This window comes from Artemia franciscana, chromosome 20 (assembly GCF_032884065.1).
Source record: "Artemia franciscana chromosome 20, ASM3288406v1, whole genome shotgun sequence".
NCBI lineage: Eukaryota > Metazoa > Arthropoda > Branchiopoda > Anostraca > Artemiidae > Artemia > Artemia franciscana.
The window spans coordinates 10,510,866-10,528,958 of record NC_088882.1 but is presented as its reverse complement, the minus strand read 5'-3'; the positions used below and the strand labels follow the sequence as shown (position 1 = coordinate 10,528,958).

Below are 18,093 nucleotides of genomic sequence, written 5' to 3'. Positions count from 1 at the left end.
CGGACGTGCTAGGACGATGAAAATTGGTAGGCGTGTCAGGGAGTTGCACAAATTGACTTGATAAAGTCGTTTTCCGAGGTTTGACCATCTGGGGGGCTAAAGTGAGAGGAAAAATTAGAAAAAATGGGGAATTCATAACTTACGAGTGGGTGATCAGATCTGAATGAATCTTGATATTTAGAAGGACATCGTGACTCAGAGCTCTTATTTTAAATCCTAACCGGCGTTAAGCCTCTGATCTTCCTTTTAAATCAATCTATTGATTCTTAGAATTTTGTTAGAGCCCATACCATATGATCTTTTGGCTCTTAGCTCTTCTTGCCTCGTCACAAGTGCCATATGAGCTCTTAGCTCTTGTTCTTTATTTCCAACGCAAGGAGCATCTTGGTTGCCTGCCATATTTCCACTAATATTTCATTTTGTTTGTTGCCCTCGTGCTATGCATCTTACAAATCTTCCTTAGAAGAATTCAACAGATAGCTTTCATGGGAAAGCTAGCCCACCAGGAAGGTGGCTCTAGAAAGATGTAGAGTGCCAAATAAAGTACTTTCGAAGTGTTTCTTCATAGGTGTATCCTTTATGGGTATTCAGACTGAGATGAGTGAATGACCTATGATTTAATTGCCTAGGAAAGCGGTCCCACAGTGAGAGAGAACCCGTGGAAGAAAATACGAGGATGTACTTCAGAAAATCATCGTTGACCCTAAACAAACTTTGCCTTTAAAGGTAGCAGTTCGTCTTTAGTGGTGCAAGAGCCTACCCTAGCCTTACCCTAGCCTAGACCCTACCCTATTCTTACTGTAGTAAGAATAGTCTGGAGTAAAGCCTCTTTGTCGCTCTTCCTTTTTCTTTCTCTCTCTATCATGGAGATAGCTTTCTATATATATATATATATATATATATATATATATATATATATATATATATATATATATATATATATATATATATATATATATATATATATATATATATATCTATAGATTTCTATTTTGATTATATATAAATAGATAGTGCCGCAATAGATAGATTTTATTATGGAGTTTTCTTTTTCTCTCAAAATCGGGGGCTTACTCTGGTTTAACTTATTCTTGTCATAGCAAATTGAAAAGTGGAAATTTTCGTTATCTGGTTATTGGGGGATTAAGATAAATTTTACAACAAAAACATAATTGATCAACAAATAAAAGACACTGACCCCCCCCCCAAAAAAAAGATTCCGTTGCCTGTAAATGAAACCAGAAGTGGCGTATCCTCTCTCTCTGCCTGAACCCTTTCCCTAGACAGAGCGCGGGAAAATAGAAACATCAGATGTAAACGCTAATTTTATTTGGATGTTTCATTAGAATATTAAAAGAAAGGAACTGAAGTATACTGCTCCGTCTTAAAATGAGGAACTTGTGCCAATTTAGCCAAAAATGGGAAATGGCTAAAAGCGGCAAAATGACGTCAAAATGTAAAAAAAGATCAATTTGCCCCTCCCTCCCTGGCTTTACCACTGACATGAGTAACTTTTGTTGTATTTTCATTCTTATATATTTTATCGGATAAATTGAAGAAAAACAGGAAATTGTAGCCCATAGATTTTAAAGAATACATCTCCCCCGTTTAAGTTTTTGTGAATTGACGCCACTGACGTGATCAACTTGTATCAATTTTGCCGAAATGCAAAATGGCTAAAAGTGCCCTATATTGTGCAGATGAAATACGAGGGCCTACATTCGTAGTTGAAAAGTGGGATTATAGAAGACCTAGTTCTATTGTTAATTAGAACTTTCTCCTAATTAACTATCATTAGGGGCTAAGGGACTAGTTAATTTTAATTTCTTACCATAATTCGTCATGCGATTTTTTGCTTAGATTGATGCCAAAATCGAGATAGATTAACAGCAATTATTTACTTCCTTGTGAAAGGGATGAAGATGCTCGTTAATGGATTAATGGGAAACATAGTGCCTAGTTTATTGAAATTAGATGTAATTATTGTAAATAAGTATTAAGATCACACTGGCTAAAAATCAGGTAAGAAAAAAAGAACATAAACCATAAACAAGGAACAGTTTTCCCGGTAATTGGAAATTAGATAACAATCAAAGTATTTTGGCCAAGACATTCGCTCAGCCGTCCTTAGTGTAAAATATAAAAATAGAAATATATATTATATATATTATAACATAACATATAATATGAAATATAAAAATGTAAAATAAAAAAAAACATAGATGAAAAATATAAACTATAAAAAATGCACTGAAGAAAATAAAAGGCAATGCTAAAAAAAACATCTCCGAAGTTTCTTGTTTGTGCATAATTTTATTTCATTTCCATGTCTTATTCTATCTCATTTTATCTCCTTTTTGTACCGTGGGTGGCTTCTTTTTTTTTCGTTGTCATTAATTGTAATTACAGGATTGTTGGAGATTCGACGGTAAGCGTAGGAATGGCATTGCTGTTTTTCGTCATTCCCAAAGAACCTTTTTGGAGGAAGGAAAAAAGGGATAAAACAAATGGTGCATTGATGGAATGGTCCATGGTTGAGAAAAGGATGCCCTGGGATCTGATTTTCTTAATTGGTAAGACAGTTTGATCGGTAAGACAATTGGTTTTCTTAATAAATAAGACAATATACTGTTCGTTATATTCATCAATTTATCGAAGATTTTTTTTTATTATTACTACTACTACTACTCACTGCAGCACCAATCTGCCTGAAGGCTACACAGCTACACACACTCTTCCTCTATCCTGACTTATGTAAAGTCTCCTCTTTGCACCCTCTCAAGAAGCTTTAGTTTTTCATGTCGTTACGTACACTTGTTGCATTCAACGAGTTTACAAATACATTTTTGTATTTACTTATTTAATTTTCAGGTTATTTTTGAGGCTAATTCTAATTTCAAGACCTTCACCAAAAACTGACTGCTTCAATTTGTAGCGCTAGAAGTTCCACTTTTCTCGCTACCCGGTTTGAAACTTGGAAAACATTGACCTGAGGTCTATAACCCTGCCCACAGGTCCTCTAGCTTGTAGATAGGACCGACGCAAACTCCATGAAGAAAAAAAAATTGAAAACAAAGTTTTACTGATCGGTGACGCCAGAAATTTTGTGTTTTAAGACGTTAAAACGGAACTTTGCTGAACTTGACCTAGAAATGTACCTATTTCAACACAGTATCAGTTACACCCTAACAGAAGTTGATTGTTTTGATAAAATAGTTACTGAGATGTGCCTATGTTCAAATTTGTCTACAGGAAGACTACAAATTAAGTAAAAAAGCTTAATTTAAAAATTGTTGAACAAAACTACATTGGATCAAACCTGAACCTTCCGTTACGACATCCTCCAACCCAATTCTTGGACGACCTGCTTTTTGTTTGGTCTTAGATGGTTGGCAAAAAAGAACGATCTTTGGCATTCTGTCGTCTCACATCCACAGAACAATCGTTCTAGAAAATTTTCAGGTTCCTTTAAACGGTCCGGTAGTCTTGAGTATTACCTGTGCTTTCTTTTGAACTGTATACTTGGTTCTCAAGGTATATAAAAACTTTTGGGGTTTTGCTGTCATCTTTGTATTTATTACTCATCAAAATTTGGTTCAAAAGACCAAATAAACCCTATTAAAAAGCAAAGAACAAAATCAGTCAACTTTTGTCCATAGCCTTTGGCTCTGTTCAATAAAATTTCAGTCTTTTTTTTTTTACTTTTTTTGGTAGAAGATGGGTGCAATTGTAAATGAGAGGCATTTTGCCTCTCATTTTTAAGTTATAAAAGTGAAAACATTTAAAATACATTTTTTTTCAGTAAAATGCAAATTATGTTCTGGCTTGGGAATCCCTCCCCTCTTGTGAACTTCCCTCCCCACGGAAAACTATCCCCGTAGTTAATCCCCCCAGCAAAAATTTTCCCCCTCCCCAGAAAATGTCTGTATGCTTCCCAATAAGAAATACTATGCCTAAACAATGGGCAAATTTACTGGCTTAAAAACCTTTCCCCAGGGGCTATGGGGGGTTATATTGTCCTCAAATTCATACTTGGTGGTTTTTTCAACTATACTGAACAAAATGGTCATCTCAAAATTTTGATTGGATGACTTTTAGGGAAAAAAGTGGGTTGGAGGCTGGCCAGCTGACCTCCAATCTTTTTGGTCACTTAAAAAAGGTGCTAGAACTTTTAATTTCCGTTTGAATAAGTTCTTTCTCGATATTTTAGGACTATTGGTTCAATGCGATCACCCCTTAAAAAAAATACCGCATCCGTGATCTTTCTTCTGGCAAGAAATACAAAATTCCATATTTTTGCTGATGGAAGCTTGAAACTTTTACGCAGGGTTCTCGGATACGCTGAATCTGACGGTTTGATTTTCATTAAGGTTGCTTGACTTCTAGGGGGTTTCCCCCCTTTTTTTTCAAAAAACGGGCAAATTTTCTCAGGGTTGTAGCTTTTTGATGCGTAACACTAATCTTATTTAACCTTATATGTTTTGAATCAACATAATAAGCCGATTGTCTTTATGTATCTATTGATATCAAACACCATTTTTCAGAGTTTCGGTTACTATTGAGGCGCATCGCTCCTTACTTACAGTTTGCTACCACGAACTCTTTAATTCGTCTGTTTGAACTCCATGTAAATCGTCTTTGGAACGAGGAATTCCTAATATTTTTTTTTTTTTACGGTGAAAACTCTTCCTTATAACAATGAGAAAAGATAACAAAGATATACTAAAAAGGTTTTTTATTATTTTTTGTTTTTACAACAGAGTGTACTTGCCTGTGGCCAAAGCAAAAGGAGTGAATGTTTTGAAACATAAAACTAATTTAAACTTTTTTTTTCACTGGACAAAATTTAATTTTTATTCTGGAATTATTTACAAAATTTGGACTTTTGTAAGCTTGAAGAGGTAGCAGTTAGTTCCAGACAGATTAATAAACAATGATAGGGATAAATATGTTACAAATAACGAATTCGAATTAACGAATAACGAATTATGGTAATCAGAATCAAATTTGGCTAAAAATGAAATTTGGCTGAAATTAGTTACAGCTATGTTCATAAAAATAAAAATTTTGCAGACATAGTTCAAAAATATGCTTATCTGTATTCTCTACCCACTTAATATTTCAAACAAACACAAAATAGAAACAATAGCGAAATTTTTGTCAAGACAGTGGAATTCAATTCAGTGGATATTCTGGCCCTATGTCCAAGGGCCCTAATAATGTTTTTAAAAACTTTTTAAAAACAGCCTTATCTTCCTTACTTCAACGAAGTTCAACCAGGTTGAATCCTGTTTGAACTTTGTTGAAATAAGGGTGCTAGGGCTGTCTTTATAAAGTTTTTAAAAATAGTTTTTAAGAACATTATTAGTTTTAATTCTCACATTTTAATGTGATATTCTGGACTTGGTTTGTTTTAATGGGCGTTTTCAGGCTGAAATTCCTCTTCCTAGATAATTTCTCTACTATGAGTTGCCTCCCCGTAGTAGCATAAATTTGCAGGCATGAATATATAATTAGTCAGAGGTCCTCCCCGTAGCAGTATAAATTTGCAGGCATGAATATATAATGAGTCAGAGGTGATAGGCTTGTGACTATCTGTGCAGGATTTTGACTCTTGTTGATAAAAGAGCATCGCCAAGTGCTGAAAGCCATGTTGTGACCAAGATGGGCTCAGGATTGTACAAAGCCTCCAACTTACTGGAGGTCCCAGGGACTTCTTGCTGTCCGGTTCTAAGCCGGCTTAAGCGCTTCAGTGTACACTTGAGAAGATATGTTGGTCCCCGTCCTGCACTGGTATCCGGGATCATTGCTTTTCCTGAGGCCAAAATAATTTCAATGATTTAAAGAACATGAAAATTGGAACATGGAATATTACGACGTTAAAAAACGACTATCGTATTGACATTTTGACTTAGAAGGTTTGAACTGGTTTTATTAGGAGTTTTTGAGACTCATATTCCAGGGATAGGAAGCATGAAATTAAGTGACATAGAATTTGTTTGCTCAGGCAGGAAGGAAGGGGTACATAGACAGGGAGTAGGGCTCATGATGAGTAAGGAATCTGCTAAGTCTTGTTTAGGCTGGGGAGGTATTAATAATAGTATACTAATGGCTCATTTTATGACTAAAAAGTTCAGGATATCAGCTATAGTAGTATGTGCCCCTGTTGAACCAACTGACGGAGGTACTAGTGACTCAGATGAATTTTACCTATAGTTACAGGAGCAAATAGACAGGGTACCAGGTAGAAATATGGTGTTTTTGGCTAGGAGATTTTAACGCCCAGGTTGGTTGAAATAGGGATAGAGGGCATCCCAGCCTAGGTAAATTTGCTGTAGGAAAAGAAAACAGTAATGGGTACAGAATTTTGCAATTTTGTAGGTATAACAACCTAGTTATAACCAATACTGCGTTTGGTCATAAAATGGCCCATAAGTTGACATGGTATTCACGTGATGGCAAGGCAGCAAACCTTGTTGATTATGTTATTGTAAACCGAAGACTAGCAGAATCAATACAAGATGCTAGGGTGTATGGGAGTGCTGTTATTGATGTTAATAGTAAAGATCACCATCTAGCAGTGTCTTAGGTTGATTTAAAGCTGAAACTTTGGAAGGTTAATCCAAACTCCACCAAGGAGGTAGAGCGTGCGTAGCTGTGTTGGTCCAGGCGGCTTGGTGTTGCAGTGAGCTATTAATAGTAGTAGTTGTATATATCTTCTATATATATCTTTTATATATATATATATATATATATATATATATATATATATATATATATATCTTCTATATATATATATATATATATATATCTTCTATATATATATATATATATATATATATCTTCTATATATACATATATATATATATATATATATATATATATATATATATATATATATGTATATATATATATATATATATATATATATACATATATAAATAAGTTGTCTGTGTGTGTGTGTGTGTATGTGTGTGTGTCTAGTGACGTCATGTTTGTCGACTGACGTCATCTTTGTCAACTGATGAAATTACATACCGGGACACCGGGACACAAATGACGGCCGGGACACAGGGAATCTAAATGACGACCGGGAACCTCAAAGAGAAATTACAGACTGGGAAACCCGGACACAAATCACGACCGGGACACAGGGAATATAAATGACGACCGGGACATAGGGACACAACTACAACGGGGACGCCGGGGGCACAGGCGGGATATATAAATGACGACCAGGACATAGGGATTGTTCGAATAGAAATTACAGACCGGGACACCGGGACTATAAATGACGACCGGGACACTCAAAGAGAAATTACAAACTGGGATACCGGGACACAAATGACGACCGGAACACAGGGAATATAAATGACGACCGGGACACAGGGACACATCATTAGAATAATGAGGTATAGATCTGAATACGGATTGTTTTTCCCATGGATAATTATATGTTGCATGTTCAAGAGTCAGTAAAACTGACAATCTATTTATATGCACAGACAATGGGACAGCGAAGAATGTTGTATATTCGCATGTTATATATCTATTCACAGGTGGGACACAGGGACACAACTACAATGGCGCGTAACTAATATGGCGCGTAACGACTTACGCGCGGGGGGGGGGGGCTTATATATGTATATATATAGTATATATATATATATATATATATATATATATATATATATATATATATATATATATATATATATATATATATATATATATATATATATATATATATAAATAAGTTGTCTGTGGATGTGTGGGTCTGTCTGTCGGGTGACGTCATGAAGTTAGTTGTCGTCTAAAGATATTTAAGACCTGCGTTCACGTAGAAATCTATTAATGTTTAACTGTAAAATGACTGATGAACCTTATAATGGCAACAGCCGAGGAAGATGCTCAAAGAGTCTATGCCAAAAAACTTGCTGCTGATAGAGAAAGTAAGAAAAGAAAGCGTGCCGAGGAATCAAAAGAACAGCAAGGAAACAGGCTTGAGGCTGATAGAGAAAGTAAGAAAAGAAAGCGTGCCGAGGAATCAAAAGAACAGCAAGGAAACAGGCTTGAGGCTGATGGAGAAAGAAAGAACAGAAAGCGTGCCGAGGAACTACCAGAGCAACGCGAAACCAGACTTGCCGCTAAAAGAGAAAGTGAAAAAAGAAGGCGTGCCGAGGAACTACCAGAGCAACATGAAACCAGACTTGCTGCTAAAAGAGAAAGTGAAAAAAGAAGGTATGCCGAGGAACTACCAGAGCAACATGAAACCAGACTTGCTGCTAAAAGAGAAAGTGAAAAAAGAAGGCGTGCCGAGGAATCACAAGAACAGCAAGAAATCAGGCTTGCTGCTGATAGAGAAAGTAAGAAAAGAAAGCGTGCCGAGGAATCAGAGCACCTGAAAGTAATCGCCTGGCATTCAGGTACAGCCCAGTCGATGATTATAGCTTGAGTAGATGTGTTCAAATCGGGACTATGTCGGAAATTTGTCCCTATTGCAAGGCCTTGAAATTCAATTGTGAAACAATGGGAATGTGTTGCGCCTCAGGAAAAGTTAAACTTCCTCTATTGGCTGCACCACCAGAGCCATTGAAGACTTTCCTTACTGGAATAACGTCAGAATCTAAGCGTTTTTTGTCACAAATCAGAAAATATAACTCATGTTTCCAAGTGACGTCGTTTGGAGCCCAAAACGAAAATCCAGATCAATATATGTCTCCTTTCAAAGTAAAAGGGCAAATTTATCATAGAGCAGGGTCCCTTCTACCATTCTCAGGCGAGAATCAAGTTTTTACAATTGTACTTCATCAATGATAGAAATTCTGAATTGAATGCACGTTGCGAAATTTCTCCCAACGTTGAAAGGACAATCGTTTCCCAATTGCAACATCTTTTCCACGAAAATAATAATTTAGTGCGTCTGTTCAAAACAGCCATCGATTTGGTGCCTACTGATACGCATAAAATTGTTATTTCCGCTGACAAAACGCTTCCTGGCCAACATGTGCGTAGATACAATGCTCCAGCTATCGAGGAAGTGGCAATCGTTATGGTCGGTGATCAGTTTTTACCTCGAGATATTATTCTTCATAAGCGAAACGCTCAGTTGTTAAGAATTACTGAAACTCATCGATGCTACGATGCCCTACAATATCCTATCATTTTTTGGGATGGAGCCGACGGCTATCACTTTAATATTAAATTGATGAATCCAGCCACTAACAAAGAAATGAATAAGAAATGCAGTGCAATGCATTATTATTCCTATAGACTAATGATTCGGCAGGATGAAGAAAATTATATTTTAAAATGCCGTCAATCGTTTCACCAATTCGTCGTTGATATGTATGCTAAAATTGAATCAGAACGTTTGCTATATATCCGCCTGAATCAGACCAAGCTCCGCTCTGAACAATACATTCATTTGAGAGATGCAGTTATAAATAACGGTAATACCACAAACGTTGGAAGATTAAGAATTTTACCTTCGTCATATGCTGGCAGTCCCCGTCATATGCATGAATATGCTCAAGATGCTATTGCGTATGTTCGTCTCTATGGTCGTCCAGATTTATTTATTACATTTACATATAATCAATCTTGGGGCGAGATACTGCAGCTTTTACTTCAAGGACAATCGGCGGTTCATAGACATGACATTACGGCCCGTGTCTTCCGGCAAAAGTTGAAATCACTGATAAACTACATAGTAAATTTTGAAGTGTTTGGGTCAGTGCGATGCTGGATGTACTCAGTGGAATGGCAAAAACGAGGTTTGCCACACGCACATATACTAATCTGGCTACATAAAAAAATTACTTCGAACGAAATTGATGATGTGATTTCCGCTGAAATACTTGATGAAAATGTCGATAAGGGGTTACATGATATTATTGTAAAAAGTATGATACATGGACCTTGCGGTGCACTGAACGAAAATTCACCATGCATGGCCAAAGGAAGGTGCACAAAGCAATATCCTCGACTTTTAGTATCCAACACAATTACTGGCAATGATGGTTACTCACAATATAGAAGAAGATCTACTGAAGATGGCGGTAAAACAGCAATAATAAAGAAGCGTAACGGTACCACCATCGAAGTAGATAACCAGTGGGTTGTTCCATATTCCCCATTGTTATCAAAAACATTTAATGCACACATAAACGTTGAATACTGTAACTCCGTAAAGGCAATCAAATACATATGTAAATACGTCAACAAAGGCAGTGACATGGCAGTGTTTGGCTTGCAGCCCGAAATCAAAGATATCGACGAAATCGTACAATATCAGGCTGGAAGATACATAAGCAGTAATGAAGCTGTTTGGCGAATTCTTTCATTTCCGATACATGAACGTAGTCCAGCTGTTGTTCACTTAGCGGTACATTTACAGAATGGTCAACGTGTTTATTTCTCGGAAACCAACGTGCAACAAAGAGCCCTGAATCCACAGGATACAAAGTTAACCAGTTTCTTTTCGCTTTGCAAAAATGATTCTTTTGCAAAAAAACTGCTGTATACTGAAGTGCCTTCGTATTACACGTGAAATACTAAAAATAAAGTATTTGAACGTCGAAAACAGGGTAAGTCAGTCGACGGCCAACCTACCATCTTCAAAGATACCACGATAGGAAGACTCTACACCGTTCACCCCAATCAACATGAATGCTTCTTTCTACGCCTGCTTTTGGTGAATGTACCCGGTCCGACATCCTTTGAGTATTTGAGAACTGTAAACGGTACTATACATGACACTTACCGTAGTGCATGCCAAGCTCTGAATTTATTGGAGAATGACCAACACTGGGATAACTGCATCAATGACGCGTGCGAAACGCAACTCCAAGTCAAATTCGTGCATTGTTTGGCATCATTTTAACAACTTGCTCTCCATCAGCTCCTACAGAGTTATGGGAAAAATATAAGTCAAAAATGTCCGAAGATATACTCCATCGAAAACAGTTAGAGATGTCAGATATGAATTTTGATTTTACATCAGAAATGTATAACTACACTTTAGTTATTATAGAAGATTTGTGCGTACGTATGGCAAACAAACCTCTTCAGGATTTGGGAATGCCTTCACCTAACCGTATCGCTGCTGTTTCGACATGTGTAGAATTGGATCGTGAACAAAGTTACAGTACGAGTGATCTATTGTCGTATGTACAAAATAACATTTCCAAGTTAACGTCGGAACAAAAAGACATTTATGATACGATAATGCATTGTGTCGATAACAACGTTGGAGAAATTTTCTTTTTGGATGCGCCAGGAGGTACTGGTAAAACGTTTGTGATAAAACTGATTCTGGCATCAATTCGATCAAAAAATGATATAGCGTTGGCAATTGCGTTGTCCGGATAGCCGCAACAATGCTGCCTGGTGGAAGAACTGCTCATTCCGCTTTGAAATTGCCTCTGAATTTGCATTCTACAGAAACTCCCACGTGCAATATTTCCAAATCATCTGGGATGGGTAAAGTATTGCAGCAATGCGAACTTATTATTTGGGATGAGTGCACAATGGCACACAAAAAATCGCTCGAGGCTCTGGATCAATGCTTGAAAGATTTGCGAGGGAAGTCGAAACCCTTTGGCAGCACATTAATATTGCTTGCGGGAGATTTCAGGCAAACATTACCTATAATACCTAGATCAACTCCTGCAGACGAAATGAATGCTTGCCTGAAAAATTCTAATTTATGGGTACACGTAAAAACATTAAAATTAACTACAAATATGCGTGTCCGATTGCAAAATCGGACACGCATGCGTGTCCGATGACTCTGGTCAAACATTTTCATATCAATTGCTGGCAATTGGAAACGGAAAGCTCCCAGTAGACTCAATTTCAGGCCGTATACAACTACCTGCTGATTTCTGTAATTTAGTGACGTCCAAAAATGAATTGATTGAAAAAGTATTTTCGAATATTCTAAACAATTATAAAAATAATAAATGGCTAAGTGAAAGACCGATTCTTGCACCCAAAAATATAGACGTCCACGAAATCAACAATATTGTTTTGACAATATACAAGTCAGTCGACACAGTTTTGGAACCAAATGAAGCGGTTAATTATCCATCTGAATTTTTAAATTCCGTGGATCTTTCAGGGTTTCCACCACACGTGCTACAACTAAAAATAGGCGTACCAATAATACTTTTAAGAAATATCAACCCACCAAAGCTTTGCAATGGCACGCGACTTGCCGTAAAAAAAAACAATGGAAAGCCTAATAGAGGCCACAATCTTGACAGCGCCTTTTGAGGGTGAGGCTGGTCTTATTCCTCGCATTGCCAGGATTCCAACGGATCTGCCTTTTCAATTTAAAAGATTGCAATTCCCAATTCGATTAGTATTTGCAATCACCATTAACAAAGCTCAAGGTCAATCATTAGAAAAATGTGGTATAGGTCTTAATAATGATTGTTTTTCTCATTGACAATTGTACGTTGCATATTCGAGGGTCGGTAAACCGGACAATCTATTTATATGCAGCGACAATTGGACAGCGAAGAATGTTGTATATTCGCAAGTTTTACGCAATTAATTTGTATTGTATCTATCTATCTATCTATCTATATAAAAACGAGTTGTGTGTATGCATGCTTGTTTGTTTGTAAAAAGAGCGTTTGCATATGACGTCATTCTTAGTACATAAGGCTTTGTATATGTACAGACAATGGGAAAGCCAAGAATGTCGTATATTCGCAAGTTTTTCGTAGTTTGAAACACATATATAAATCTATCTATATTCACAGGTGGGACACAGGGACGCAACTACAATGGCGCGTAACGACTTACGCGCGCGGGGGGCTTGGGGGGGGGGCGCGAAGCGCCCCACCAACTAGGTGTTCAACACCTAGGTGCAACATTCAACAGCTAGTATATATATATAAATAACTTGTCTGTCTGTCTAGTGACGTCATTATAAGGATTGAGCTGTATGTCGTCATGAAGTTAGTTGTCGTCATTTTTGTTATGATGATGCTTAGTACATGACGTCATTATAAGTATTTAAGAAAATCGTTCAAAGAATCTTCTTCTATCTATCTTCTATATATATAAAAATAAGTTGTCTGTCTGTCTGTCCGCATATGACGTTGCTGGGGGCGCGAAGCGCCCCCTGCAACTAGGTGTTAGTATATATATATATATATATATATATATATATATATATATATATATATATATATATATATATATATATATATATATATATATATATATATATATATATATATATATATATATATATATATATATATATATATATATATATATATATATATATATATACTAGCTGTTGGGGTGGCGCTTCGCGCCACCCTAACACCTAGTTGGTGGGGCGCTTCGCGCCCCCCCAAGCCCCCCCCCAAGCCCCCCCCGCGCGCGTAAGTCGTTACGCGCCATATTAGTTACGCGCCATTGTAGCTGTGTCCCTGTGTCCCACCTGTTAATAAAGATAGATATAAATATATATTTTTAACTCCGTAAAACATGCGAATATACAACATTCTTCGCTGTCCCATTGTCTGTGCATATAAATAGCATTTATATTCCCTGTGTCCCGGTCGTCATTTGTGTCCTGGTGTCCCAGTTTGTATTTTCTCTTTGAGTGTCCCGGTCGTCATTTATATTCCCTGTGTCCCAGTGTCCCGGTCGTCATTTGTGTTCCGGTGTCCCGGCCTGTAATTTCTATTCAAACAATCCCTATGTCTCGGTCGTCAATTATATATCCCGCCTGTGCCCCCGGCGTCCCCGTTGTAGTTGTGTCCCTGCGTCCCGGTCGTCATTTATATTCCCGGTCGTGATTTGTGTCAGGGTGTCCCAGTCTGTAATTTTTCTTTGAGGTTCCTGGTCGTCATTTATATTCCCTCTGTGTCGGTCGTCATTTGTGTCCCGGTCTGTAATTTATCTTTGAGTGTTTTTTCTTTTTATTTTTTTTTAGTTTTTTACATTTTTTCAGTTTTTTTTTCTTCTTTATTTTTCAGCGTCACTATGAAGTATATATCGCCGAACCTTTGTTTTTTAACTTAAATCTGGTAGGCATTGATGACCTTATCCAAGTCAAAATCCCAAACCCAATCATCATCGCTATCATTTTCAGTTTTGATATATTTTGACTCTCGCTTTCCAGGTGGATTTTCATCTAACTGCGCGGTTTTGCGTTCTTTAGCCGCAAGCCTGTTTTCTTGCTGTTCTTGTGATTCCTCGGCACGCTTTCTTTTCTTACTTTCTCTATCAGCTGCAAGCCTGTTTTCTTGCTGTTCTTGTGATTCCTCGGCACGCTTTCTTTTCTTACTTTCTCTATCAGCAGCAAGTTTTTTGGCATAGACTCTTTGAGCAGCTTCCTCGGCTGTTGTCATTGTAGGTTCTTCAGTCATTTTACAATTAAACATTTTTCCGTGAACGCATGTCTTAAATACCATTAATGACGTCACCGTCATAGCAAAAATGACGACAACTAACTTCATGACGTCAGGCGACACAGAAACATGACGTCACCTGACAGACAGACAGACACACAGACAGACAACTTATTTATATATATATATATATGTATATATATATATATATATATATATATATATATATATATATATATATATATATATATATATATATATCTATATATATATAAATAAGTTGTCTGTGTGTCTGTCGAGTGACCTCATGTTTGTCGACTGACGAAATTACAGACCGGGACATCGGGGCACAAGTGACGACCGGGATACCGGGACATCTATCTATATATATAATGTTAGATTAGCCATCACCATCAACAAAGCACCGGGACACAAATGACGACCGGGAAACAGGGAATGTAAATGACGACCAGGACACTCAAAGAGAAATTACCGACCGTTACACCGGAACACAAATGACGACCGGGACAAAAATGACGACCGGGACACAGGGAATATAAATGACGACTGCGACACTCAAAGAGAAATTACAGACTGGGACACCGGGACACAAATGACGACCGGGACACAGGGAAACAACTACAACGGAGACGCCGGGGGGCACAGGGGGATATATAAATGACGACGGGGACACAAGGAATGGTCGATTAGCAATCACCATCAACAAAGCTCAAGGGCAATCATCAGAATAATGAGATATAGATCTGAATACAGATTGTTTTTCCCATGGACAATTATATGTTGCATGTTCAAGAGTCGGTAAACCTGACAATCTATTTATATGCACAGATAATGGGACAGCCAAGAATGTTGTATATTCGCAAGTTTTACGCAGTTAAAAATATATATATATATATATATATATATATATATATATATATATATATATATATATATATATATATATAGACTAGCTGTTGGGGTGGCGCTTCGCGCCACCCCAACACCTAGTTGGTGGGGGCGCTTCGCGCCCCCCCCAAGCCCCCCCGCGCGCGTAAGTCGTTACGCGCCATTGTAGTTGTGTCCCTATGTCCCACCTGTGAATATAGATAGATATATATATATATGGTTTTAACTACGTAAAACTTGCGAATATACAACATTCTTTGCTGTCCCATTGTCTTTGCATATAAATAGATTGTCAGGTTTACCGACTCTTGAACATGCAACATATAATGGTCCATGGGAAAACAATCTGTATTCAGATCTATACCTCATGATTCTAATGATTGCCCTTGAGCTTTGTTGATGGTGATTGCTAATCGACCATTCCCTGTCCCGGTGTCCCGGTCGTCATTTACATCCCCCTGTTTCCTCCGGTGTCCCCGTTGTAGTTGTGTCCCTGTGTCCCGGTCGTCATTTATATTCCCTGTGTCCCGGTCGTCATTTGTATCCCGGTGTCCCGGTCTGGTTATACATTCGTTTTTTAGTTTTGTTTTTCTCCTTTATTTTTTTCCTTTTTTTTTCTTTTTTAGCTTATTTAGATTTTTAGATTTTTTAGTTTTTTTATTAGTTTTTAGTTTTTTTTTCTTTTTAGTTTTTTTGTCCCGGTCGTTATTTATATCCCCCTGTTTCCCCCGGTGTCCCCGTTGTAGTTGTGTCCCTGTGTCCCGGTCGTCATTTATATTCCCTGTGTCCCGGTCGTCATTTGTATCCCGGTGTACCGGTCTGTATATACATTCGTTTTTTAGTTTTGTTTTTCTCCTTTATTTTTTTCCTTTTTTTTTCTTTTTTAGTTTATTTAGATTTTTAGATTTTTTAGTTTTTTTATTAGTTTTTAGTTTTTTTTTCTTTTTAGTTTTTTTGTAGTTTTTACCTTCTTTTTAGTTTTGTTAATTTTTTTTTTACTTATGTCCTGGTCGTCATTTATACTCCCTATGTCCCGGTGCTTTGTTGATTGCTAATCGAACATTCCTTTTGTCCTGGTCGCTTTCTCTTTACTTTAAAAGTAGACATAAATTGATCTGGATTTTCGATTTGGGCTCCAAACGACGTCATTTGGAAACATGAGTTGTATTGTCTGATTTTTGACAAAAAACGCTTAGATTCTGACGTAGTTCCAGTAAGGAAAGTCTTCAATGGCTCTGGTGGTGCAGCCAATAGAGGAAGTTTAACTTTTCCTGAGGCGCAACACATTCCCATTGTTTCACCATTGAATTTCAAGGCCTTGCAATAGGGACAAATTTTGGACATTGTCCCGATTTGAACACAGCTACTCAAGCTATAATCATCGACTGGGTTGTACCTGAATGCCAGGCGATAACTTTCAGATTGCTCTGATTCCTCGGCACGCTTTCTTTTCTTACTTTCTCTATCAGCAGCAAGCCTGATTTCCTGCTGGTCTTTTGATTCCTCGGCACACTTTCTTTTCTTACTTTCTCTATCAGCAGCAAGCCTGATTTCTTGCTGTTCTTGTAATTCCTCGGCCCGCCTTCTTTTTTCACATTCTGTTTTAGCAGCAAGTCTGCTTCTGCGTTGCTCTGGTAGTTCCTCGGCATGCTTTCTTTTTTCACTTTCTCTTTTAGCAGCAAGTCTGCTTTCGCGTTGCTCTGGTAGTTCCTCGGCATGCTTTCTTTTTTCACATTCTCTTTTAGCAGCAAGTCTGCTTCTGCGTTGCTCTGGTAGTTCCTCGGCATGCTTTCTTTTTTCACATTCTCTTTTAGCAGCAAGTCTGCTTCTGCGTTGCTCTGGTAGTTCCTCGGCATGCTTTCTTTTTTCACTTTCTCTTTTAGCAGCAAGTCTGCTTTCGCGTTGCTCTGGTAGTTCCTCGGCATGCTTTCTTTTTTCACATTCTCTTTTAGCAGCAAGTCTGCTTCTGCGTTGCTCTGGTAGTTCCTCGGCATGCTTTCTTTTTTCACATTCTCTTTTAGCAGCAAGTCTGCTTCTGCGTTGCTCTGGTAGTTCCTCGGCATGCTTTCTTTTTTCACTTTCTCTTTTAGCAGCAAGTCTGCTTTCGCGTTGCTCTGGTAGTTCCTCGGCACGCTTTCTTTTCTGACTTTCTCTATCACCAGCAAGTTTTCTGGCATAGACTCTTTGAGCATCTTCATCAGTCATTATAAACTTAAGCATTAATAGAATTCTACACGAACATCCGTCTTATATAACTTGAATGACGTCACGCCTTCAAAGCAAAAATGATGCCTTCAAAGCAAAAATGATGGCAGCTAATTTCATGACGTCAGCCGAAACATGACGGCGAACATATGTCTTATATAACTTGAATGACGTCACCTTCAAAGCAAAAATGACGGCAACTAATTTCATGACGTCAGCCGAAACATGACGTCACTTGACACATCCATCCACACATCCATCCATCCATCCATCCACAGACAACTTATTTTTATATATATAGATATATATAATCTATATATATAAAAATAAGTTGTCTGTCTGTCTGTGGGTCTGTGGATCTGTGGATCAGGTGACGTCATGTTTCGGCTGACGTCATGAAATTAGTTGCCGTCATTTTTGTTATGACGATGCTTAGTATATTGTAAAACACATTAATTTGGTTAATAATATACCATTTAAAACACCAAAATGAACATGCTGGAGTAGTCACTCGCTGAGAGAGGGTGTCAGAACGGAGAATGAAGGTCCCTGGTTCAAATCCTGGTTAGGCTAAAAAAGGTAAAAAACTAAAAACTAA

At 37.6% G+C, this 18,093-nt stretch overlaps 1 protein-coding gene across 1 annotated transcript in view; it reads left to right on the top strand.

Moving 5' to 3' along the window:
• Window positions 1-18,093, top strand: part of LOC136039743 (solute carrier family 13 member 2-like) — a 60,018-nt gene that overhangs the window by 18,499 nt on the left and 23,426 nt on the right. Inside the window, exon 8 of the mRNA XM_065723584.1 lies at window positions 2,410-2,573. Coding sequence (XP_065579656.1) covers window positions 2,410-2,573 — 164 coding nt within the window. The remainder of the gene's footprint in view (window positions 1-2,409; window positions 2,574-18,093) is intronic.